A 24,701-nucleotide genomic window follows, 5' to 3' on the forward strand; every position below is an offset into this window, starting at 1 on the left:
TCACTCCTGGGTAGGTGAATGCCTCAGGCTCTAATGAGGACAATCCAGGCTGCGAGTCTAAGTAAAAAACACAGATCCCCATTGGAAATCTGCTTCTGTGTCTATATGTCTGTTTTTATTTAAAGTGGGAAGTGGAAAGGGAATGATTTGGGGACGCCGCCTACAATGTCAATGTGAAAAGAGAAAGTCGACATCCTTTAGTCCAACTCTCTCATTTTGCAGATAAGAAAGTAGAGACTCAGGGAGGGAAAGACATTGGCAGGACGCTAGAAAGCGCATGCGTGGCAGGTGCAAATTTGAACCCAGGTATCCAGATTCCTGGTTCTGTCTCTCAAACAAAAACCTGAATGGGGGTGGGTGGTGAAACTGTGGGAGGCCTGGCAATTGGCCGGAAGACATTAACCCGCCCCTCCCCTGCCCGAGAACACTCAGTGGGCCCCACACCCCACCATTCAAAGCACACACTCCACTCATTTCACAGACAGAGGCTCAGTATGTTTACGATTCGACAAAGCCCGAACCAGGGCAGTGGCTGCAGCAAGGGATGGAAGCCGGGATGAGCTGAGGAGGAGGAAGATGGGGAGTGGAGATGGATGGGATTTGTGGCTACGGTTCTTCAGCTGCTCACACGTGAGCAGGAGTGACCGTGCTGGGCCTTCAGTGGCCTGTGGGAGGGGAGCCTTCCCTAAACCCCAGTTGAAGACAAGAGCCCACCCCTGATCGCCTCCCCCCACCCCGTCCCTCCCTTAGTCTCCGGAGCGATCAGGCTTGGCCATGGCGGCTGGTGCTGCTGACCGCTTCTTGGCAGAGGTGCTGGCCAAAGCTGGTGGCCCTAGTCCTCGCCTCCACAGATGGCCAGCAAGGCCTTCAGGAAGTCTCCAGAGGTGTCACCCTGGGAGGAGCAGAGGGAGAACGGTGAGTGAAAACAATCCCAATGGCCTCAACGCCCCTTCCTCCTAGCTGCTGTTAGCCTCATGTCTCCCAAACACAGAAATATGACTATATCCCTTCTGTGGCTCCCCACTATCCTCAGGAAAATGGTTTTTTTGTGGTCTGGCTTCACCCCCAGCCCCCGCTTCTGGAAGTGTCTTGGTTCATCTTCCTATTTTAATACCTACCTCTCCTTTATCCAGTACGCTGCCCTCTGTACTCCCCCCAGATCCTGCCTGCCCTTTGATGCCCCCTCCTCTGGGAAGCATTCTTGTTCTCGGTTCTTGCCTTCCTCCTCCCACATGTGTGAACAAGACCCCTCATTTGAACAAATGCTATGGAACACTTGCTGAGCCCCAGGCCCTTGCAGGAATTTATGTGAGCAGCACTGTCTCTATGACACATCATAATGCCTGGCTGACAGTCGAACTATGGGAGGCCAGACTCTCCCTCCCTTTAGAGAGGTTCCTGTCATTTTTATCATCTATGCTGTTTTTCCTTTCTTTTGTAGTTTTTGGTATTTGATTTCAAAAATGAGTATTATAAACAACGTAAGTCCAAGGAAAGATTATACAATAAAAATCTCCCATCCCTGACCCCCTTCTCCCCAAAGGAAGAGAGAGACATGGTCACTAGTTTCTTATCTGGGTTTCCAGCAAGAGTCTGTGCATGTACTAATAAGCATAGGCACTGGATGTCCTTTTCTACACACATGGACACACAGCATTCACACTCTTCTGGGCCATATTTTTTTGACTTAGGGAACATCCCAAATCAGCAGATAGAGCCTCCTTATACTTCGTCATGGTAGTATTGTATCCTATCTTATGGATATACCCACACTGTCCTTAACCAGTTCTGTACGGAAAGCTTCCAGTCTTTTGCTACTATAAACAATAATAAATATAATAATAATATAATGATAATATAATATATTATATATAATACATATATAATATATATTATAATATAATAAATAAATAATAATACAAATAATAAATATAATATATAAATATTATATATAATATAATATATAATATATATTATTATAATATAATAATAATATAATAATATAATAATAAATATTCTCCTCCACATCTGTGGGAAGTAGGATCAGTTCCCATATGCAGAATCACCAAGTTCAAAGTGTATACATTTAAAATTTTGAAAACTGCCAAACTACCCTCCAAAGATGTGCTACCAGCGTACATCCCCACCAAGTCTGTGTGAGGTTGCTATGAGATCTCCCACAGTCTTGTCAACCAAGCACAGTATCAAACTTTAAGATCTTGGCCAACCTCGAAGACAAAAGAAAACAAACCGGCCCCGTAAGCGAAAGATGTCAGACACAAAAGATCACATATCACGTGATTCTATTTCTATGAAATACTCAGAAAAAGCAAACCTATAGAGATAGAAAGCCACCCGATGGGTGCCTTGGGCAGCGGTGGAAATAAGTAAGCAGATACAAGGGACCTTAGTGGGGTGATGGAAATGTTCTAAACTCATTAAGTTTACTAAAAAAATATTGAATGCACCTTAAAGCAAGTGAACTTTATGGTACATAAATAATGCTTCAATAAAGTTGTCTTTTAAAAACAAAAAAATGGGCTATTTTATTTAGAAATCCTTCATTATAATAAACCTTTGAGTCAAAAAAATAAATAAACCTTTGAGTCATGTGGAATTTATTTTGGTATATACAATGAAGTATGTCTTTATCAACATCCTGGCTGTTCTCAGAGAGAACTCGTTGAGGAAAAGACTGTGGGACTAGAAAGGACTTATAATCCCGTGGTCAGGGATCTGACACTCACATCCTGCCCCACCCATCCCTAGCCCTTCCCCCTTACTTCAATGGCTTGGTGGAGAGACTTGTCATATTTCTCAATGAACTCCCGCCGAATATTGAGCAGGTCAATCTCACTCCGGGAGACCATGATCCTGGTGAGGGTCTTCTCATCTGTGCCAGCACCCTGGTGGAACCAGGTGAGAGGGAGACACAGGGCAGGAGGAGGAATAGGGTCATGTCAGGCAAGAACTCATGGGTGGCCATCTGCTTCTCTTCATTTTCCCTCCTAAACCAGTGTTCTGTCTTCCAAAAATAGTCCTGACTCAGATTCCACTGTGACTAGGGCTGGCCAGACAGGCAAAAACAACCTGTATGAGTTGAATGGTGTGCTGCCAAAACTCACATCCACCTGGAACCTTGCAACGTGACCTAATTTGGAAATGGGGTCTTTGCACATGTAATGAGTTGAGGGCACGCTGCAGATCCAACAACTGGTGTCCTTGTAAGAATAGGACACATGGGTATATACACAGAGAAGACCATGTGAAGATAAAGGCAGAGCCTGAGGGAACGCATCGATAAGCCAGGATTCCTGGCAACCACCAGGAGTTGGGAGAGACACATGGGAGGGTTTTCCCTTCAGAGCCTCCAAAAGGAACCTAACGCCTTCATTTTTGACATCTGGCCTCCTGAACCACGAGAAAATAAAATTTCCATCATCGAGACTCAATCTGTGGTAATTTGTTAAAGCAGCCCTGAGCAACTCACAGGGGGCCCAAGAAGCAGGCACAGGATGTGGAATGCGTAGGAAGCCAGGGCCTACTTCTGCCCCGAGGGATCTCAGGAACACCAGCTTAGGAGTCAAAGCTGGCATATGGTGAGTGCTCAATAAATGGCCGTCATGTTTGGTGACTGCAGGCTGAGAGGCGTCTCAGGCTCACTCCCACCAAATAGCCTGCCCAGCAGGCTGAGACTCTGTTAGCAGCTGAGACTCCACTTGCTGGGCAGAGAAGGTGACCAGAGTGGCCTGGGTTTTCAGGAAGCCAGGGCTGGTCCCAGAGTCCAGCACTGGCCAACTCTGTGATCATATGTCACAGGAGACACTGTGTCACCTGCTAGACAGTGAGCTCCGAGGGGGCAGAGACAGAGTCTCTCCCAGAGCAAGGTTCTCCACCTCAGCATTTGGGGCCATCTCCTTCTTTGTTGCAGGGATCCATCCTATGCATTATAGGATGTTGAGTGGCACCCCCACTCTCATCCCTCCAGATGCTAGCAGCAACACTCCCCAAGTACTGGAGACCACAATGCATCTGAGTATTGCCAAATGTTCCCCAGGGGACAAGATCACCCTCCAGATGAGAACTCCTATCCTAGAACCAGACACAGGGCAGACACTGATAAACATTAAGTGGGTGGAAACAGTTGCCACCAGTCCTGACCAGGATGGGGGGCGCCTGTGCACATCTAGGTTTGTGGGTGGGCAGAAGCGCTGAAGGGGAAGAGACAAGCAAATTGTTTACCTTCATGGACTTGTAAAGTTTGTCGGCAAAGAAGAGAGGCTTGTTCTTGACGCTTTGAACTGGTAGGAAGAGAGAGACGCAGGACAGTTGGTCAGGGGCGGGCTGCCCAGACGCTGGGCGGGGCTGTGTTCTCCCCCTCCTCTCCCAAGGCCTGGGCCTGGGCCTGCAGGTCACGGCCAACCCCTGGGTCATACTCAAGCCTTCACTCCCCCTTCCCGATGCCACCTCCTCTGGCTCATCCCTCGACTTGCCTCTCCCTGGGTCGCAACTCACTTCCTGCTAAGGGGCCTGCAGCTAGCCAAGGTTGGTGGAGGACTCAAAGGGAAGAAGGCCCTCATCAACCCAAGGCATGGTGCCTCAAACTTCTAAGTGCCTCAGAATCACCAGAGAACTTGTTTAAAACTCGGATTTTAGGCACTGCCCTAACTCAAATCCAAGAAATATTTTGAGCAGCAGTTCTCAAAGCACAGTTCCTGGACAGCTCCGCAGCAGTGTCTGGGAACCCAGCAGAAATGCAAATTCTCATGACCCACCCTAGATGTGCTAAGACTGCAACCCTGAAGGGGTGACCAGACTGTCCCACTCTGCCTGGGACATTCCTGGTTTTAGTACAAACCAGAATGACTGGTCTCCTACTCTGCTGCAGCCTCATTCTGGAGAACTACTGATTTAGAGGAAGACTGTGTCAGAGGATGACTGTCTGCTGGTGTGATTTAAGGCACTGGGCCTAGCCCTGGGTGGGTGTTACCCCAGAGCTTGCATACTCCGGCTGTGCTGGCAGCCTCTGCTCCCCACTCACCCCCCACCCCAGACAATGTCTGCCTGGCTGCACCAGTCCCAGTCCCTTCTCAAGGCCTAGGGGGCTCTAGCCCTCAACAGCTGCTGGATATCAAGACTCTGGGGCCCATGCAGGCAGCTCAAGAGAAGGAGTCAGAAACCAGTACCGGAAAGCCAGAGTGACCCTGGATATAAAAGTATCTCTGTGAGGGGGGCAGGGGGCAAGAGGTTGAGTTGCATACCCCAAATGCATGGTCACTTGAGATATGGGTCATGCACCAGCTCGGGAACCCATGGGAAAGGTCACATCATACACCAACCCTCCTAACTCCTCATGTACAGCGTGTGTGTGTGTGTGTGTGTGTGTGTGTGTGTGTGTGTGTGTGTGTATACACCCTAGTCCTGCAGAACACTGTGCCCTATTCACCCTGCCACTGTCCTACCCAGGGAGAGCTGTTCTATCATCCTGCCCTGTAGCCTGGAACAAGGCCTCACACTAATCCTGCCAACCAAGCATTGGCAGGATCCCCCCCACGGCGCTTGGGTTTATTCTCTAGTACTAGGAGCTTAGGAAACGGCCAAGGCCACACTTGCCCAGGGACTCTGGCCACATTCCCAGTGCCCCCAGCCCTTTCCCGGGATATCCAGCCCCTTCCCTCAGTCCCCATAAGTTACCGATGGCCACAAACACGTCCCTGACATCCCCGGACATCTCCTTCTTGATGGTATGCTCCACGTCATAGTTGGTCATCTTGACAAACTCCTGGAAGACTGGCCCCAAGAGAAGCCCCGCAGGTGGGGGGGTGAGCTTCAGTTCTGAGGGTGGGGAGATATTGCCCCTTCCCTGCCCACCTAGCTCCCCTCCCAAGGCATGCCCCTGAAAAGGAGAAACAGACAGCAGGTATGGCTGTAGCCCAGGTCCAAGTGCACTGGGCAGGATCATTGTGGGAGGGAAATTCTGACGTCAAGGCTGCCTTGGGCTCAGAGCCAAATCTGTGTCAAGTCAGATGCTGCCCCAGAGCCTCAGATGACTTCTAGGAACCTGGGCTGGGGTAGCAAAACCTGAGCTTGGATCCTAGTCAAGGCTCTGTCCCGAGCCCACTGAATGACCTTGGGAAAACTCCTCCCCCCTTCTGGGCCTCACCTTCCTCCTGTGTCAGGTTAGGATGGAGATTAATGTAAATAATCAGGAGGACACAGAAAATTACTATGTGCCAGGCATTATGCTAAGTCCTCTTCATGCATTATATTTTTTTGTATCTTTACAACAATCACATAAGGTAGGAGTACAATCCCAATTGACATATAAGGCAATTAAGGCACAGATATTCACAAACTTGCCCAAAGTGATATAGCCGATAAATGGGAGATTCAAATTAGGGCAATTCAGCTCCCAAGTCTGTTCTTTCAGCCACTACGCTAAAGCCCCTTAAGTATTTTATAGGGCACTTCCTGAGCACCTAATGTCAGGGCCACCATATACAGGTTCACCCTGTGCATGTGGCCGCCTGGGGTTCAAAGACTTGTCTGTGGTCCTTGTGCCATCAGCACCCCTCATTGCTTTGTTCCTGGCAGACATTATCAAAGGGCCGTGACACTGAACCTCTGAATCCTCAGCACAGCATTGGAAGGAGCCACCACCAATCTGCTGGAGTGGCCTTGGAGGTGACAGCCACTGTCATCCTGTATCCCAGGCATCCCACCTGCTTCTCTAAGGAGGTGAGGGGAGTTGGCCTGAGGGTGAATGTTAGAAGTAGAGCCAGGACCAAACTCCCCACCAGCCACAATATTCCACTGCTTGCGTGAGGAATGGCTGGGTGGACACCTGGCTCCTCTTGTCATAGAGAGCTAAGAGGCTCCCATCAGATTGGAGCATCTTCCTGCTGCATTGGGAAGGGGAGGGACTGAGACCTCACCTCTCCGGAGGTGCGGATAGCTACGCGTGCACAGGATCGTCATGAAACGCGTCTCCAGGGAAGTTTTGTCTCCACTGGGTGTGTCTGCTATTTCCTGCAGATCCCAGGTGGGAAGGATTTGGGAGGGAAGATACCAGAAAGCCTTGGTTATTATTCACCTTCACGTCTTCACCTAGGCCGAGGGCGGTTAGAAGCTGGGCCAACCCACCTCAGGAGGCTGACATTGGCCCCTTCATCCCTCAGCCTCCACATCCCCTCCTCCAACTCCCAGGAACCCTCTGGACTGACAGAGGGGCTGAGCAGGAGGCACTTCCACTCTGACCTCAGGACCTCGAGACTGGGGCCCCAGGGAGGGCAAACGGCACTGGGCAAGGGGACTCAGTAGTCTTCCTTCCTTAAGCCCCTTCTGAAAGCCTCTCTGAGGAAGTGTTCCTGCCCACGTGCAAGCAAATAGCCTAGCCAGTGTTTCCCCAAGTGCGGTCAGCGAGCAAACATAGTGTAACACACCACATACACGTGTTTCCACAATGATCTTCCAGCCAGCTACTAGTTCCATTTATATCAACATTAAATTTCCCTTGAAAAGAATTCATTTCGGATTAAAAGGGGTTCGTTTAAAGAAAAATACTCACAGCTGGTGGTATGTAGCACAAATCATGTGGGAGGTAAGTGGCTGAAATTTGGGAAACACTTGCCTGGCCCATTTTTTACCCAGTGGGACTCTTAAGAGGCCCTGAAAGGGAGAGAGAGAACCTATGGGCAAGCCCCCCAACCACTGCCTGACTGGCCACTCAGCCCGCCCAGAGCCACAGCCATTCAGCCCTCACTCGGAGAAGCCGTGAAAATCCCCATGAAGAACAGGACACTCACCAAGATCTCAGCAGCCACCTGAGAGTGGGGAGGAGAGAGAGGAGGGAAGAGAGGGAAGGCTTGAGTCAGAGGAGGCAGAGGAGACCAGGAGAGGGTGGCTCTGGGGCCCTGGGTGCAAGGGCAGGGACCTAGCTGGGGGTTGCGGGGGGTGGGGGTGGGCAGTGGGCAAGGAGGAGGGAAACACCTTTCCCTGATCTTTAAGTTGGAGCTCCAAATGACGATAGGCCTGGGAATTAACTTTAAAGTGTTTGCCTGAGGGGGTGAGGAGGACACAGAACAGGGCACTGTACCTGTCACTCCCGGCCACCCAGGGCGACTCCGGCCCTCAGCCTTCCTGTCTCCAAAGAGCCGCCCCAGAAGTTGGAGCAAGAGAAGCGCTGAATCCCCCACAGCCTTTACCATAAGGAGTCTGAGACTCATTATTTTACCCCCTCATGTTACAGGTGGGAGAGACAGGGAAGCTGAGGCTGGGAGGGAGGGGGGCCTACAGCCAAAATCAGGTGGGAAAAGCCAGCTGTCTAGTCATTCTACAAGGGTGACTTGATCACTGCATTATGCTGAGTCATTAGGACACTATTTAGTTAGACAAGGAGCAGTGCCCTGGAGTGTCAGGGAGCAAAACACAGCCAGCCTTGTGTGCCCCAGACTGGGTTTTGCCTTTGCCTGTTCCCCTGAAACCCCATCGACCACTTGATTCTATTGGGCAGATCCAAACCATCCTCTTTACAAACTTTACAATAGCCTGGGCTTTAGAAACTTCTTTTCATTATATAAATTGGCAATGTCTTTCGACATTTTAAATGCATGTGACATTTGATCAAGTAATTACATTGCTAACAATGCACCTTTACTGATATATTAGCCAAAGCCTTTGAAGATACAATACAAGGGTGTTTACTGCAGCATTCTTTGTAATAGAGAAAAAATGGAAACTACTAGTAGATGATTTGTTAAACAGACTATGGTTATCCAATAATGGAAATCCACACAGCTATTAGAAAGAATGAGACTGGTCTACAGTGCTGATAAGGAGAGTCTCCCTTTAAATTAAGCAAAAAAGTGAAGTATAGCATAGTGTTTCTAACAGTGTTCCTTTTATCTAGATAAGAAAAGGTAAAATAACACTCACTCGTACTTATTTGCAGGGAAGTCATGCTAGAGGTCTGGTCAATGCCATGGACAGTGGTTACCTTTGAGGAGAAGGGCTGGGAAAGCTTTTGCATTTTATTTTTCTTTAAGTTTTAAGTTTACATTTTCTCAACACACAAATATGTTCTTTTTATGTTTTATTTTAATGTCAAATAGGAGTTACCAGGGCCACTGGGATCATGGGATATTTCTGGTTTTTATTCATCCCTGTCTATATTAAAAACCTAGGTGAAACTTGAACATATCACGGTAAGTGAAATAAGCCAGTTACAAATGGGTAAATATTATATGATTGCAACTAGACACATGGTGCCTAGCATAGTCAGACTCAGAGATAGAAGGTAGAATGGTGGTTGCCAGGGGCTGGGGGAGGAGGATGGGCAGTTACGGTTTCATGAGTACACAGTTTCAGTTTTACAAGATGAAAAGAGTTCTGGAGATGGATGGTGGTGATCGTTGCACAATGTGGATGTACTTGACGTCACTAAACTATACACAGTTAAAAATGGTTGAGATGGCACATTTTACTATGTGTCAGGCTCTGTTATGTGTCATGTGCATTTTACCACAATTTTAAAAAGTGAGGCTAAAAAATACCTGGTATGTATGTGTGTGTGTATATATATATATATATATATATATATATATATATGATTTTTTTTTTAAGAGAGGGAGATATTTTAAAAATCAAACAAAACGGGCACCTGGGTGGCTGAGTCAGTTAAGCATCTGACTCTTGATTTTAGCTCAGGTCATAATCTCAGAGTCATGAGATCAGGCCATATATCAGGCTCCGAGTTGGGTGTGGAGCCTGCTTAAGATTCTCTCCTACCACATCACACCAGTCAGAATGGCTTAAATGAACAAGTCAGGAAACAAGAGATATTGGCAAGGATGCAGAGGAAGGAGAGCCCTTTTATACTGTTGGTGGGAATGCAAGCTGGTGCAGACACTCTGGAAAACAGTATGGAGGTTCCTCAAAAAGTTGAAAATAGAGCTACCCTACGACCCAGCAATTGCACTACTAGGTATTTCTCCTAAAGACACAAATGTAGTGATCTGAAGGGGCACCTGCATCCCAATGTCTATAGCAGCAATGTCCACAACAGCCAAACTATGGAAAGAGCTCAGATGTCGATTGACAAATGGATGGATAAAGAAGATGTGGTGTGTGTATACACAGACACACACACACAAACACACACACACAGTGGAATACTACTCAGCCATCAGAAAATGAAATATTGCCATTTGCAACAATATGATTGGACCTAGAGGGTATTATGCTAAGCGAAATAAGCCAATCAGAGAAAGACAATTACCATATGATCTCACTCATGTGGAATTTAAGAAACAAAACAGAGGATCATGGGGAGAGGAAAGTAAAACAAGACAAAATCAGAGAGGGAGACAAACCATGAGATTCTTAATCATAGGAAATAAATGGTTGCTAGAGGGGAGAGGGATGGGGGATGGGGTAACTGGGTGATAGACATTAAGGAGGGCACATGATGTAATGAGCACTGGGTATTATGTAAGACTAATGAATCACTGACCTCTAGCTCTGAAACCAGTAATACATTATACGTTAATTGAATTTATTTATTTATTTATTTTTTAATTTATTTATTTATGAGAGAGAGAGAGAGAGAGAGAGAGAGGCAGAGACACAGGCAGAGGGAGAAGCAGGCTCCATGCACCAGGAGCCCGATGTGGGATTCGATCCCGGGTCTCCAGGATCGAGCCCTGGGCCAAAGGCAGGCACCAAACCGCTGCGCTACCCAGGGATCCCCTGTTAATTGAATTTAAATACAATTTTTAAAAATGCAAAAAAACCCACCCCTTCTCTCCCTCTGCCCCTCCCCCTTTCTCTAACTCTCTTTCTCCTCCTCAACAAAAATCAAATCAAAAAGAATCTAACATGCCTTCTTCATTTATTTGGGTCAGAGAACCCCAGACATATTTTTTTCAAAACATCTTTAAGACAAAAATATGTGTTATATGAAAAATGCAGTGGGCTACTCAAACAATTTTCCAAATATTTAACACAGAGGTTTTTCCTATTAGCCTAGCTACTTCACGCAAAAATTAAACTGGGAAGTTCCTCCAAAAGTTAAACATAGAGTAAACATATGACCTGGCAATTCCACTCCTATCTACCTGAGAGACACAAAGATATACGTACACACAAAAACAAGTACATGCATGTTTATAGCAAACATTATTCTTGAGAAGTAACCCGAATGTCAAGTAGCTGGTGAACGGATTACAAAAAGGTGATACAGCCACGCAACGAGGTAGCAGAAAGAATGAAGTACGACATAGGCTAAATACGAATGTTGAAAATACTAAGTGAAAGAAAATTCTCACAAAGGGCCATGTACTGTATGACACCATTTATATGAAATGACCAGAATGGGTAAACTTATAGAGCAGAAAGTAGATTAGTGGTTATGCAGGGCTGGAAGGCTGAGAGGAAATGAGGAACACATACAGGGTTTCCTTGGGTTCTTTCTAAAATTGATTGTGGTGGTGGTTGTGCAAGTCTGTGATGACGCTAAAAGCCACTGAAGTGTACACTTTCAATAGGCCAATAACATGGTATATGGATATTTCAACAAAACTGCAAAACTGTTATATTAAAAAATAATAGCCTGGGGATTGAATCATCTGAAACTGGCCACAGGTCTTCACTTCACTCTGGATTAAACTGCCTATGTTGTTTGTTGCTCAGACTGGATCATGGAGGGAGGGAAGGAAGCTTTCAGCAATCCCTGTGGGATGAAGGTGAACACCACACGCTCATAAGCACTGTGGTAGCAGACCTGGACTTCCAAGAGCTCAGGGGTGTGCTAGACATGCAGAATTGAGTGGGGGAAGGAGGAAACGTGACACAAACAGTGCCAAGTACTCCTATGCGTTATTTTCCCAGGAGGAAGCCGGCTTTGCAGATCTAATGCCTTCTGTTTTTGTGTATGTTTTCCTCTGGTGTTCCCATTTCACCTCTAGAAACCTATTTAAGAAAAACACTCCCACATATGATGGAAGAGTTGGTGCCCAGGAAGGGGGCTGTTGAAATAAAGCTTGGCAGTAGCTTCTTAAATGGAATAGTACATAGCCATTAAGTGATGTTGGTTTTGGGGCACCTGGGTGGCTCAGTGGTTGAGCGTCTGTCTTCAGCTCAGGTTGTGATGCCGGGGTCCTGGGATCCAGTCCCACATCAGGCTCACTGCAGGGAGCCTGCTTCTCCCTCTGCCTATGTCTTTGCCCCTCTCTGTGTATCTCTCATGAATACATAAATAAAATCTTTTTTTAAAAAGTGATGTGTTTTTAAAGATAATTTGAATGGTATTCATGGAATACTCATTTCTAACTGTTCTAAAGCAGGAATCCACTTTTAGATATACATATAAAAAGACAATTAGGTGATATATGCCAAAATATTAACAATGTTACTAGTAGGTTATGGATTGACTTTTAGGCTTGTCTCTATTTTCTAGAGTTTCTACAAAAGAATATGTATTACTTTAGAAACCGAACATTCTAGCTCTAAGAAAATGAGTCCACACTAAGACTAATCAGGGCCCAGCATCTGTGAATCTGGACAGGCAACTGAGTTGGGCAGGGCTCCCCTGTTCCCCGCCCCCAGGTTCTCTCTCACCCCTTCAGGCTGGCAGGGTGTTTGCCAGGGCAGCCTACCGCTGCCCCCTGCTGGCCAGAACTGGAAGCACAGCCCCATAGGTAGGCCCTGGGGAAGCAGCATCACCTAGAGGATGAATTTCAGGGTGGATGGTGGATTTGGGGTGAGCTCCAAGGGGGTAGCCAGGTTCAAAGACCAACAAGGGCTCAATGAGTCAGTCTGTAGTAGTACTTAGTACATACATGTTGAATAAGTGAATGAAATGTGACCTTAACTGGCCACCCTAGGGGCTGGGTTCCCAGGCTAGCCCTCATAAACACACCGACAAGCAGCTGGAAAACCACATTTAAGTGCAGCCTTGGAGTCAGGCGGGCCTGGGTTCAAATCACGCCACAGCCACTCAGAAAGCATACACTTGGCTAGGATCTTCATTTTCCTCCAGGAATAAGGGGGGCATAATAAAGTATAAAATAGTCTTAGCATCATGCTCAGTGCTTAGTGTGCATTTTTATAGTTTTGCCACTGTCAAGGTCATAGCCAAGAATTGTTCTAGCCCAGGGGCTGCTCTAACACTCCATTCTTTTCTATCAGTGGAGTGGACACAGAGCGGCTACCTCCACTCCCAATCCAACAGGGCTCTTTCCAAACCCACCAATTGTCAAGGAAGGGAGCCAGATCCCTGGTCTCTGGTGTCTGTGCCCAATGCCTGGACCTGGGCCAGGCCAGAGAGTGCTGGAAGCAAGGTGCAGGTCAGTGGGGGAGTGCACATGGCCTTAGGAAGGGCTGCCCAATTATTAGGACCCTTAGGGATGATGGATTTGGGGCCATCCAGGCTCCATGAGAAACCGTCTCCAGATCGAGCTCCCCAGCATGGCAGAAGCAGAGCATCCAAGAGAACCCTTGACTCCCTGATTCATTTAATAAGTATTTATTGAGTTCTGACCATGTGGCCACTTTGGACACATCAGTGAGCAAAACAAAGATCCCAGCCCTTGATGAACTCATTGTGTAGGTTCTTCCAGGACACTTCCTTCAACCTTAGTCCCATTTCACAGATAAAAAAAAACAGACCTTTAGCACTCAGACCCCCTTCCCAGAAAGCTCCCAGACCTGCCTTCACTGGGTCAAGTCTACCTGGGCCACTGACTTGCTTTGTAACTTTCAGAAGTTACTCCCCGTCTCTGGGCTTCCATTTTCCCACTGTAACAGGAGTTTGACCCGGGTGGTCTGTAAGTCCCTTCCAGCTCTGAAGGTCTGAGAGCTCTCAGCCTACTCTCTTCACACAACAAATGCCAGTAAGACCAGCACTATACTCATTAGAATTGTTTCTAAAGTTGAGAAAATACTCAAAGTCTTGCTTCTAAGGGTAGAGAGGTGCAAGGTGTCCATGGGTCTACAGATACACTGATTAAATCAGCCACATCCCTGCCAGGAGCTGTCCCCACTTCCAGAGTGCCAGGGCCTGGCACAGACAGGCATTAGCTGGAGCTACCCAGGGTGGTGGTGGTGGGGTGTTCTCACCTGGGCATCTTCCCGGGCCTGGTTCCGGTCTTCTCCTCCCTCCTCTCGGTTCCCCTGCAGCAGGATAGGTGAGAAAGGTCAGTCCTCAAACATCCACCCTCTTGGTCCCTCAAGCAGCCACAGGACCTTGGCTCAGCCGCTCTGCCTCTCTGAACCCTCTTTCTCAGCTAGAACATGGGGACACTAATCCTGCCTTAGTAGGAGAGGCTGATGTGAACATTACATTTGAAGGCACTTAGCCCAAGGGAACTCAGACACAGTAAGCTCAGGGCCTAGTGTCTGGGCTGCAGGAATACAAGCAATGGTGAAGAAAACTTGTAACTTGCAGGTAACATGCAGGTCGCCCACATGGCTTTGTCCTGCCAGCCAGGGGCCCAAAAAGCCAGGCTGAGGGCCATCAGGAAGGGCTGCCTGGAGAAGGTAGCACCAGGCCAGCTTTGAAAAGTGAACCATTGAGAGACAGCTTCACACAAGCCAGTCATGGCCTTAGCAGTGGGACTGAGAAGGCAAGTGGGGAGGACAGCATTTCTTCATCACAAGTGGGCTCTGATCTCCTCCCAACTCCTCCAGGGGCCAGGCAGGCCTGGGGCCATGAACTCACTCACCGTGGCCAGAGAGATCAGGATCCTCCTGAAGTGGCCGGACGTGTCTGAGCTCAGAGCATCCTCTAGGGACTTGTGATAGTCTGAAACAGAGAAACCGGGTGTGGGCAGTTGATGGGTAAGGATGGGGGTTGCTTCTTCTGGAAGCTTAAGTCTTGAGCCAGAGCATGTTGGCAGGGGTGATAGGGATGAAGGAGTTTGTAGTTGGTTCTTGGGAGCATCCAGTCGTGCCACTGTGGCTGGATGCCTTCAGCTCATCACCTCCCTCCCCATCCCAGCTGAGGGCTTCGGGAATCTTGCCTCTCCTGCATCACAGCCACCCTGTCTTCCTTCTCCTACCTTCCGTCCTTTAAGACAGGTGCTAGACCCACAAGCTCTGGCCATATCATTCCTCTGCTCAAAATTGCTACCATCCTAAGAGCTTCTTACAAGGTTTAAACATTTTTGACTGGTACTTAAGATTCTTCAAAATAATAGTCTGACCAAGCACAGACTTCTGAATGAGGGCCCAGAGTGACTGCAGAGGCCACCTACCCAGGAGCTATCCTCCTGCTCCACAGAGGTCTGGACACTCCCTCCAATCACTCCCTGCCTCCAGGCAGTCGTCCAGCTGGGACTCTCTGCCTAGGGTTCCCTTTCCTCAGACACAGGGCCAGGCACGACCAGGGGCTTAGCAAAGCCTCATGCCTGAGAGAGGGGAGATGGGCAGAGCCATGGGGCAAGGGGGCTCTCCTCCCACCACTTCTCAGCAGTACTGGGCCTGAGGCCTCCCACCCTTACCTTCCTTGTAGGCCTCACAGATGGCCCGGATTTCTGCATTGGTCCGAGTAGCGAGGATTTCAATGAGAGCCTTTTCATCCGTGCCAGCTCCCTAGAATGTCAAGACAGGAAGCTTGAACCACAGCCCTGACCCCCATGCAGAGGCCTGAGGGGTCCTGGCCAAGAAGACCCCTGTTCTAAGAAACCACCCAGGAGGCAAACACTCAGACCACCAAGGCTTCCTGGATTTTCTCATCTCCAGACCAGAGACAGCAGTTAGGGGGGTACATGCCAGCCTGTCAGGATTTCCAGAACCTCCCATGAGAATTGCTTTGGACCAAAAAGAAAAAAGAAAAGAATACGTGGTATAGAGAGGTATGTGTATATAAAAAGGCATACACACATGTGTCTGAATATAAACATTTATGTGTAAGTATATAAAAAGAATGGAGGTCATGCATTGTAGTGTAACAGTGGTCTCTGGGTGGGTAAAAGATCCTGGGCGATTTCTCATTTCTTTTTTGCTCTGTGTAGATTTTCTCAGATATTATTTTGTCAGAAGAGAAGAGGTTTTGTGTGCTAAGGGAAAAACATGCTGTCTTCGTTGATACTTGGATTTGAGGAGTGATATGGGGACAGGTACATTAGGTCCTCTGGTCTGAGACAGCTTAGGGAAAGCACTATTCCAAGGCCCTCGCTTGGAGCAGCAAGGGGAGGGGAGGGAGGTGAACAAAATGGACTCATTGACAGATTCAAATATGCATGAAACACCTGCAATATGCCAGTCCCTGCAGAAGCCACTGTGGCTACAACTCTAAAAAAAAAAAAAAAAGTAAGGCATATGCATTGCCCTTGGATTTACTGCCTGTGGGGTGGCCAGTCCATTGGCTTCCAGACCTGAAGGAAACTGAGGCTGGCTGAGCTTTTAATAGGCTCTTTACTAAAAGCAGGCATGTGGGGGGGACAGCCTGACCCCCAGAGCATTCTAAGACAAGATCTAGCCCCACCCTTCTCCTACCTCACAGGTGGTATGGCGCCTTCCTGGGTTTCCGGTTGGTGAAGTACGAGAATGGAAAGGGTTGGGTCAGGTTGGCTCCCTGGTCCCTTCAACTTCTAAACTCTGTGCTCTCAAACCATTTGCTTTTTTTGTCTTGGCATTTTAAGAGGACAATAACCTCAATTTGCTTTGCCCAGGGAAGGTCTGTTCTTTTGTTAATCCTCTAGGGACTCGAAGCCCTCAAAGCCCTCATGGTTTCCTGTGGTTGTCAAGTCGGGCTCCAGAGTCAGATGGAGTTGGTCTGAATCCCAGCTGTTATCTCCTAGTGCTGTGACTCTGATCAAGTGACTTAGCCTCTGAGCCTGACTTTCCTCATCTGTAAAATGGGGACAAGATAACAGCCTTGCCTTGAGGGTTGATGAAACACATAGCTGAGCTAATACACATAGCCCAGGATGGGTTGCCATATGCTCCTAACACAGGAGAGGAGCCCCTGGTACAACTGGTGCCCTGAGAGGCAAAGCAGCTCCTGTGACAGCTGGGCCAGGACATCACATCCTTTCTTGCTAATCAATTGCAAGGTCAGGTCTTCAGAGCTAATGGTGCCCTTCATTCCCATGACCTTGCTTGACCCACTCCAATGTTTGAAGGGCCAGGATGACTGCTCTCCATTCCCAGCTGAAGGCATGGAAGCTTAGAAAGTATAAGTGGTCCAACATTACATATTGTATTAATAGCAGGGCTGGACTAGAATAGACTCCAACTAAGGTTTTCCTTCCAGCTCCATCCTGCTTCCTCTAGCTGCTCCTTCAGATCCCTCTGACATCACTGATTACTGGGCGTGTGACCTCACTTGAATCAACCAGAGTAGAAGCCAAGACTTTGGTGTAACTCCTAGGAGGAAGGAATAGAGGTGCTAGCTGGTAGGACATACACAAGCCAGCCTACTACCACAAGGAGAAAGACTCTCTGAGAGTGAAGCCACCACAGAAGAGAGAGAACCAAGGTAAGGGAGAGACAAGAGTCCATAGAACATTATTTGAGTCCCTGGTTCAGCCATGTCTAAAACCAGATGGAGTGCTATACCTTTCAGTTATGGGAACCAACCTTTGCTGTTCATGCTAGTTTGAATCGGGTGTGGGAAGGGCCCTGTGAGGGAGCTACAGCAAACCCACACCTGGGCTTGTAGGGAGCACCTGTGCCTCCCCAGCACCCGCAGCCTGAATCCCATCCCTTTGATGCCCACGTCATACCTCCATGGCCTTCTTTAATTGCTTGGCATCGTAATGGGCCGGTGGCATCATGAGCCCTAGAATCAGTCTTGCCAGATCTCCAGAGATCTCAGACTTCAGATCAGCCATCAAGTCCTACAAAGGCAGGGCTGAGGTCATGCCACAATCAGCACGTGCTCACGTGTGACCCAGGACAAGGAGGAGGTACTGAATGTGGAAACAGGGGCTCCATGTGAACGCAGGGCATAGCGAGAGCCTGTGTGTCTGTCTTTGCTGATGTTTACTATTTAGAGGACATCGAAGAGGGCAGGGGAAAAAATAAAACCCCAAGTAGCAGGAAGACCCACCGTCCTTGCAGGCAAGGAGACTGACAGGAAAGGGGGCACTGCCCGAGGACATCATTCCCACCCTGGGGGAAGTTTGCCAGCTTGCCACTAAGGCACAAGAATCACTGACACGGCCTTAGGGTGTTGAAGCCTCTGGAATTTCGAGATCCAGAAAATGCTGCATGAAAACAACTCATGTCCCTCATCTCAGCCTTATCAAGCTGAGCCATTTCCACAAGGGTTGATCACAAGGAACCAGGGGATGGAGAGAATGCGTTGCAGGCAGAGGACACTCCAAGGACACGTGACCACAGGGCACCAGGGCCATGAAGACTGGGCACCCAGCTGTGCAGAGCCGGCTGTGACAGGCCAAGCCTGGGGGCGGGGTGGGTGTGGGGCCCCAGCTGAGGCCTCACCCGGCCGAAGTGTGACTTGAAGGTCTGGCGGATCTGCTGGCGCTGGGCGTTGCTGCGGTGTGTGATGATGTCGATGATGGTATCCTCGTCGGTCCCTGAGTCAGCAAAGCCCATGCCTCAGAGGAAGGCCCATGGCCCAGCCTCCCCACATCCCCCCCATGGGCTGTGCCAGTCTTTGTCACGTAGAGGCTGGCTAGCACTCCCAAGCGCCTGCAGGAGCCCTGCCTCTGGCCCAAGCTGCCAACTTTACTGGGGTTCCTCCCTGCACCTCCTTCTGTCGGCTCACTAGCTGAACGGAGACCCCCAGAAGAGCCGAGAGCCCTGTGCTGAGTAGTCAGGGCTTCTGAGTTCCAGCCCTGGTTCTGGCCATGAATGTACAAGTCCTGGCCCTTTCTGAGACTCAATTTCCACATCTATGCCATGAAGAGGCCAGATAGTTACTAAGGGATCCTTCGACCTGACAATCTAAATCCCACAGGGCCCTCTGTGTGCTTTCTCATCAACTCCCTGGGAGCTGGAGCCCAAGTCCTTGTAACCACTGTAGAAGGAGATGTCAACTCTGGAAGACATCAGGACACCACCTCCAGCCTCCAGCCTTCGACCTCAGACCCAGCACCCACCTTTCAAAAGGACTCTTACAGCAGCACCTGGGTGGCTAAGCGGCTGAGTGTCTGCCTTTGGCTCAGGTCATGATCCCAGGGTCCTGGGATTGAGTCCTGCAGAGCAGGAAACCTGTTTCTCTCTCTATCTCTCTCTCTTTCTCTCTCATCAATAAATGAATTTTTAAAAATCTTAAAAAAACAAAAACAAAAGGACGCTTACACCCGTCATCTAGTAGTAATAGATATGCTCGGTAGATATTATCTTTCCCAAGAGACAAATGAAGATGAGGCCCAAAAGGGGAGGACTTTAAGCTAAGGCCCCAGGGAGGTGAGGTTAGATGGGCAGGGTGGGGTAGGGCAGAGAGGAGGGGTGGAGAGGAGGGGAAGCGTAATGGAAGCCACACCTGTATGCTCTGTCCCTGCTGACCTTTCTGAGAACAGGGCACCCACCCATAGAGTACTTCTTCCCACTAGCTCCAAATGGAGGTCTCAAAGGGGTAACCAGCAGGGGGTACCCTCCATCCCAGAACTGGGTCTGTATCTCTTAATCTCTTAACCTTACACCTGGGGAAACGGACCCTTGGAGGCGTTAAAGGATTTGCCCAAAGTCACACAGTGAGTCTAAGGCAAAGCCAGGGCAAGAACCCTTATGACCTTAAGCCTTATGACCTAATACCTTCTTCTACACCAGGACACTGCTCCTGAGAGGCTGGGGACACCTTTGGTCTCTAGGAAGGGCTTTGTGCCTAGTTCCTTACAAACCCCCTAACCCCCCTCTTCCCTAGACTCAGGAGCGAAGACCCTCCTCGGGAGGGTAGAGACTCGCATAAAATCCTCCTCGTTCTGTGGACCCTAGTTTGAGGCCTCAGCTCTTACTCCTGCCTGGCCCACTGCCAAACCTGCCCCACCTGCTGCCCCAGAGGCCAACCCAGCCCTTTCATGTGCCCTTACCAAGTCCCTTCATGGCCTTGCGCAGCGCTTTGGCATCTGCATCAGGGTTGAAGTTATCCACTGGACGCACAGTTCCCTTCAGCTGCAAGAGGCAGAAAGAGACTCAGCAGGTGTCTGGAGGCCCCCCTGGGGGCCAGGCCAAGAGAGGCGCATGCAAGAGAGGGGAAGTTTTCCCCACGAGCTCCAAACCAAGCAGCTTGAGGGGAAAGAGGCAGGGGTGACGGCACAGCAGACAGACCCCCTACCCTGGAGCTGAGAGAGAGAGAGGACGAGAGACAGACCCAGGCTAGGAGCAGGGCAAGTGCTGTTCAAGCCAGCTTCCTGCCCCAGGAGTCAGCTCCATCCAAGCTGCACTGGGGCCTCCCCCGTCCCTCAGAATCCTGCCCTGTCCCCAAGGCTCTCCTGCCTCTTCCAGAGCCCCCTGCCCAAGCCTGAAAAGGCAACCAGAATTCTGAAATACCAGAACAGGATCTCCCAAACTTCAATCACTCCTAAGTGAGGTTTTCAGTATTTCCATATTTGCATACACCCTGCACTGTTTCTTAATATTTTTTACTTAATTCAACTTTATGTCCCAAGTGCCTACAATGAAGTAAGCACTCAAAAAATATTCACGAAGTAAATTAATGAATGAAGATAATTTTTAAATCACTTCATATAGAGAAAACTGGTATTATGTGCCATAAAGAGATGATAGCCCATGCAAACAAATGCAATAAAGAGAAAAAAAAAAAAAACCACGGTGCCAAATACTACCAAATTTAATGAGATGCTGCTGCTTGTCAAATGCTCTGAACTTGAAGCTAGCTCTCTCAGTTCTGTTTGTGAAAAAGGAAAGCCAGTGAGTGTGGCACCAAACCAAGACTCTCTCTTTGACGGAATGAGCAAGGTGGATGAAATAAAAAAGGAGTAGCTCTCTCGCTATGTGAGTTCGGTGTTCTTTAATGCCATGGAGGCTCCTCTCACCCAAACTAATTCATTTCTTATATAATTTAAGGTTGTCTGCAATGAGAGTTCTTGCCTCATAATTTGGGAAATGCTGTTCTAGAACATCAGAGCTCAAGAGCCCTTGCAAGGCACTGAGCTTGCTGTGTCTAACACCTTATCCTGAAGATGGAGACAGAGGCCCAGAAAGAGGTAGGGACCTGCCAAAAATGGCTCAGTAAGTAATAGAGAGAATGCAAGGTTCCAAATATTTTCACATGGCCCAAGGGTTACCAGTCCCCGGAATGGTTTGCCCCAAGTACTTCTGTGGACCTTGGGTCTCACGATGGTCAGAATAACCTTGAGCCATCCAGTACACCTAGAGGTGCCCCTCTGTTCTGTATTCATGCCTCCAGAGGCCAACGGTCTGACCCAGGATGACACAGGCCCCTCCCCAGAACCAGACATGTCTCCATTCAGCAAGCCCTGTTAGTAGTGAGTGGGCCAGGACACTTCCCAGCGGGTTAGAAGGTGATGCAGGAATTAGATGCCTACCAGAGTGCCCACCCACCAACTCCTCACTCCTAAGAGACAAGGAAGCTTCAGATGTGAGAACCAGTGTCTCGGGTTGGCCACCAGGGGGCAGCTGGGTGCCAACCAGAGCAGCAGGAAGGTGCGAGAGCAGAAGACTGGAAGCTTGTGGTCAAGAGGTCAAGCAGGAGGTGGGGAGGGTCTGACCTCTACTCGGGCCACTGCACTAAGCTCCCACATCTGATAGGCCACCTGCGCTGCCTCCGGGAAGAACTGGCCAGCAGCACTGGAATGGAGGGGGTCGGGGAGAGGACAGGAGGGAATGTCATCGTGGGCCGCGCTCCGCACATACAACACACGGCCACGTGCACAGATACACACACACACCCCTTAAGGAAAGCCGCTTGGCTTTCTTTACCTTCTCTCTAGACTCATTCTAGACTCATTCAGACTCATTCATTCAGACTCATTCAGAGCCCTCCCCTCCATTTCTGAGAACCTTCTACCTTCTCTTGAGACCCCTTGCAATGTGGCTTTGCCCGGGGGCCGTCCTGACCCCAAATTCCAAGCAGAATAGGATTTCTTGAGTCCTCTGACCTCCTTTCTTCTTTATGATCTGAGTGATTGCTATCCGAGTCTCCCCTCTCAAACAAGTCAGTGACCAGCTTATGGCCCTGTCACCTCAATATCTCCTCCTGCAAAGCACCTGGGTATACTGGGTGCCCAGTAAATATCTATGGAACTTAAATCAGCCCCCAAGGCACTTGCCAGAGGCTAACAGGAGGTTCTCCTATCTCTTACTTACCTGGATCCTTATAAACTCTGGGAGGGGAAACCCAGAGTACCTAGAGCTCTCCTCCTAGCATACAAATCAGGTCAAGTCATGCCCAATTTCATCTCTTCGGTGGCTCCCCCCCACCCCCAGCAGAGGTTCTTCTGCTAGGAGGAGGTCCCAGGCCCCTCCCACTGCTCAGCCTCCTCTCTTCCTGCAAGTCTCCTCCTCTCACTCTGCAAAAGTTTGGCATCAGTTACAGAAATGTACCAGGCATCCCTAGGCCTGTCCTCCCCCCACCCTCCTTCAGACCTTGTCTTCACCTCCTCCTCTTCCTCACCTTCCTCCTCAGGCCTCTACTTCTCCACCTCCAGGAGAGGTAGAGTGCCCTGATGTGTGCGTTCATAGGCACATCTGCTTTCCCCATCCCAGGACCACCCCGCACGTCGCACGTCGGCTCTGGCCTGTTTGCTTCACGGGGCTGTGGGCTTCCCCAGTGCTCCCTGACAAGGCCTGCTCACAGGAGGTACTTGTTACAAACAAGCTGAATAAAGGAGTATGCAAAGCAGGCACCTGTATTTTTCCCATTGAACAGACAATGAAACTGAGAAGCTGCTATGATGCAGTAGGACCTGGACCCTCATATTCTGATTCCTAGTCACGTCCCCCAGACTGACTTTCCAAGCTCACAAAGAGCAGACACCTCCGCGTCTGGGATAGCACATTCCTGTTCACACGTACAGACTTTCACCTGTGCACTGCTCCTGGCACCGAGGGATCCCCAAGATCATCCAATCCATCCATCCATCCATCAGGATGAGGGCCAGGAGAGCCCAGGCCTGCCACCCCCGGGGGCCACTCCCTCCAGCCTGGGGCCTGGGAGTCACTTACTCATCATCACCCCCACAGAGCTTCAGCAGAGCCTTCTTGTACTCGCCAGAGGTGTCATTCTGGGGAGAAGGAGAGAAAGGTTACTTCTCACTCACTCCTGAGCTCCCCTCAGACAAGGAGGGAAGGTTCTGCATAGCCTCAAATAGGGGAGGGCTGAACACTTACTCATGGCAGCCTTGACTCTCCTCTGGTTTGGTGGTAGCTGAGCCCTCCAACCAGTGGTACTGACTCTTGGTGGGGGTGGTGGGGGTGGGAGGGGTAGAAAAGCCCTGATTTGCAACAGTTGGCAACCTCTGTGGTGTAAATCCATCCATCAAGGGATAATTTCAAACCACCAATATGATTTCACCGAACGTAAAATGCGGAGGAAACGCTGGCTGCTCTCCCCAGGCAGGGCAAGCCAGCCCCAGCACACCTCCACCCCCAGATAATCCCCAGCTTGGCCCTCCCAAGTGAAATATTCCACAAAAATAGGGCTTCATGAACAAAAAACACTGGGAAATGCCAAACCCAAACAAACATATGCGGCATATCTTATACCCCTCTTGGAGCTTCATGATGGATTTAACATATTAAAGGCCATGAGAAGTTCTGAAGTAAACCAGCTGCCTTTACTAGTTTTTTCCCAACATTTCCCATGAAACATTTTTGCATGTAACACCTGTAAAATTCCTCTTTGGAAACATACTTCAGGGAACGTAGCTGGAATTCATAAAGCTTTAGCTCACTTGCCGCCCAAAGAAAAAAATCTCAACTCTCTTTGTGTCTTGGCCAAGCGTCAAGGGCTGGGCACTCCAGTCATCATAAATCTCCTGTCTTGGGGCCAAGCCCCCCCCCCCCACCCCATCTTCCGAAGCCTGAACTCTCACTGCCCTTGGGATGGAGTCCTCATCCTTAATTCCTCCTGCTGCCCTTCCTAACAAAGCTCCGCCTTCCTTTGGGGCTTTGTGACTCACTAGCGCCGCCAGACGCTTACTTCTCCGTTGAATTGCCTTACATTCTCAGAATGTGCCACGAGGTGAGGGCTCCTGGAATTCCCAAGAGACTCCCAGCTTCCTGGGGCAGTTCTCTTCCCCTGGGAGTGGCTCCCAAGCCCTCTGTTCCTCTCTGTACCCTGTTAGCTCCGCTCACCTTGATCATGCTATACAAGGACTTTTCGTACTTGGTCCGGAATATCTCCCGAATGTCAAGCATGTCCAGCTCGCTACGGGAGACCATGATGCGGATCAGGGTGTTGTCCCGGGTCCCCAGGCCCTGGAAGACAAGTGGGTACAGGGGACAGGAACCTGAGAGGAGGCTAGAGTGCTACCAGCCCCCAGCTTAGTTGAAATACAACTTTTGTGATAAAACATTAAAATTAAGAACAAAAGAAACAAAACATTGCCATTCCCCTTGAAGCTCCCTATGCATCCCTCCAGCTTTGAGTTCCTTCCTCCCTCTCATACCTCAGGCCTGTCCTTGGTTTCCCTTATAATTTTACCATAACTTTGTAACTCTAAGCATATATCGTTTACATTAGTACATCTTGGACCGCTGTATATAACACCACTTTGCATTGATTTCTCCTGCAACTCCTGACCGAC

The 24,701-nt window shown here is 49.1% G+C and overlaps 1 protein-coding gene across 4 annotated transcripts in view; it reads right to left on the reverse strand.

Moving 5' to 3' along the window:
- Positions 1 to 473: 473 nt before the first annotated feature.
- The window catches only part of ANXA6 (annexin A6), a 48,403-nt gene continuing 24,175 nt past the window's right edge, over positions 474 to 24,701 (reverse strand). For 3 of the 4 annotated variants that reach the window (XM_041749061.1, XM_041749062.1, XM_041749063.1), the window contains exons 12-26: positions 24,250 to 24,372; positions 23,119 to 23,177; positions 21,663 to 21,741; positions 20,001 to 20,082; positions 18,448 to 18,542; positions 17,727 to 17,840; positions 15,498 to 15,588; positions 14,721 to 14,800; positions 14,116 to 14,169; positions 7,806 to 7,823; positions 6,936 to 7,029; positions 5,695 to 5,790; positions 4,243 to 4,301; positions 2,784 to 2,906; positions 474 to 892 (exon numbers count right to left, since the gene is read on the reverse strand). In XM_041749061.1, the coding sequence (XP_041604995.1) occupies positions 833 to 892; positions 2,784 to 2,906; positions 4,243 to 4,301; positions 5,695 to 5,790; positions 6,936 to 7,029; positions 7,806 to 7,823; positions 14,116 to 14,169; positions 14,721 to 14,800; positions 15,498 to 15,588; positions 17,727 to 17,840; positions 18,448 to 18,542; positions 20,001 to 20,082; positions 21,663 to 21,741; positions 23,119 to 23,177; positions 24,250 to 24,372 (1,227 nt within the window). In that variant the 3' untranslated portion in view covers positions 474 to 832. The remainder of the gene's footprint in view (positions 893 to 2,783; positions 2,907 to 4,242; positions 4,302 to 5,694; positions 5,791 to 6,935; positions 7,030 to 7,805; positions 7,824 to 14,115; positions 14,170 to 14,720; positions 14,801 to 15,497; positions 15,589 to 17,726; positions 17,841 to 18,447; positions 18,543 to 20,000; positions 20,083 to 21,662; positions 21,742 to 23,118; positions 23,178 to 24,249; positions 24,373 to 24,701) is intronic. The other variant, XM_041749064.1, reaches the window with a different exon arrangement.

This window comes from Vulpes lagopus, chromosome 3 (genome assembly GCF_018345385.1).
Source record: "Vulpes lagopus strain Blue_001 chromosome 3, ASM1834538v1, whole genome shotgun sequence".
NCBI classification, from domain to species: Eukaryota; Metazoa; Chordata; class Mammalia; order Carnivora; family Canidae; genus Vulpes; species Vulpes lagopus.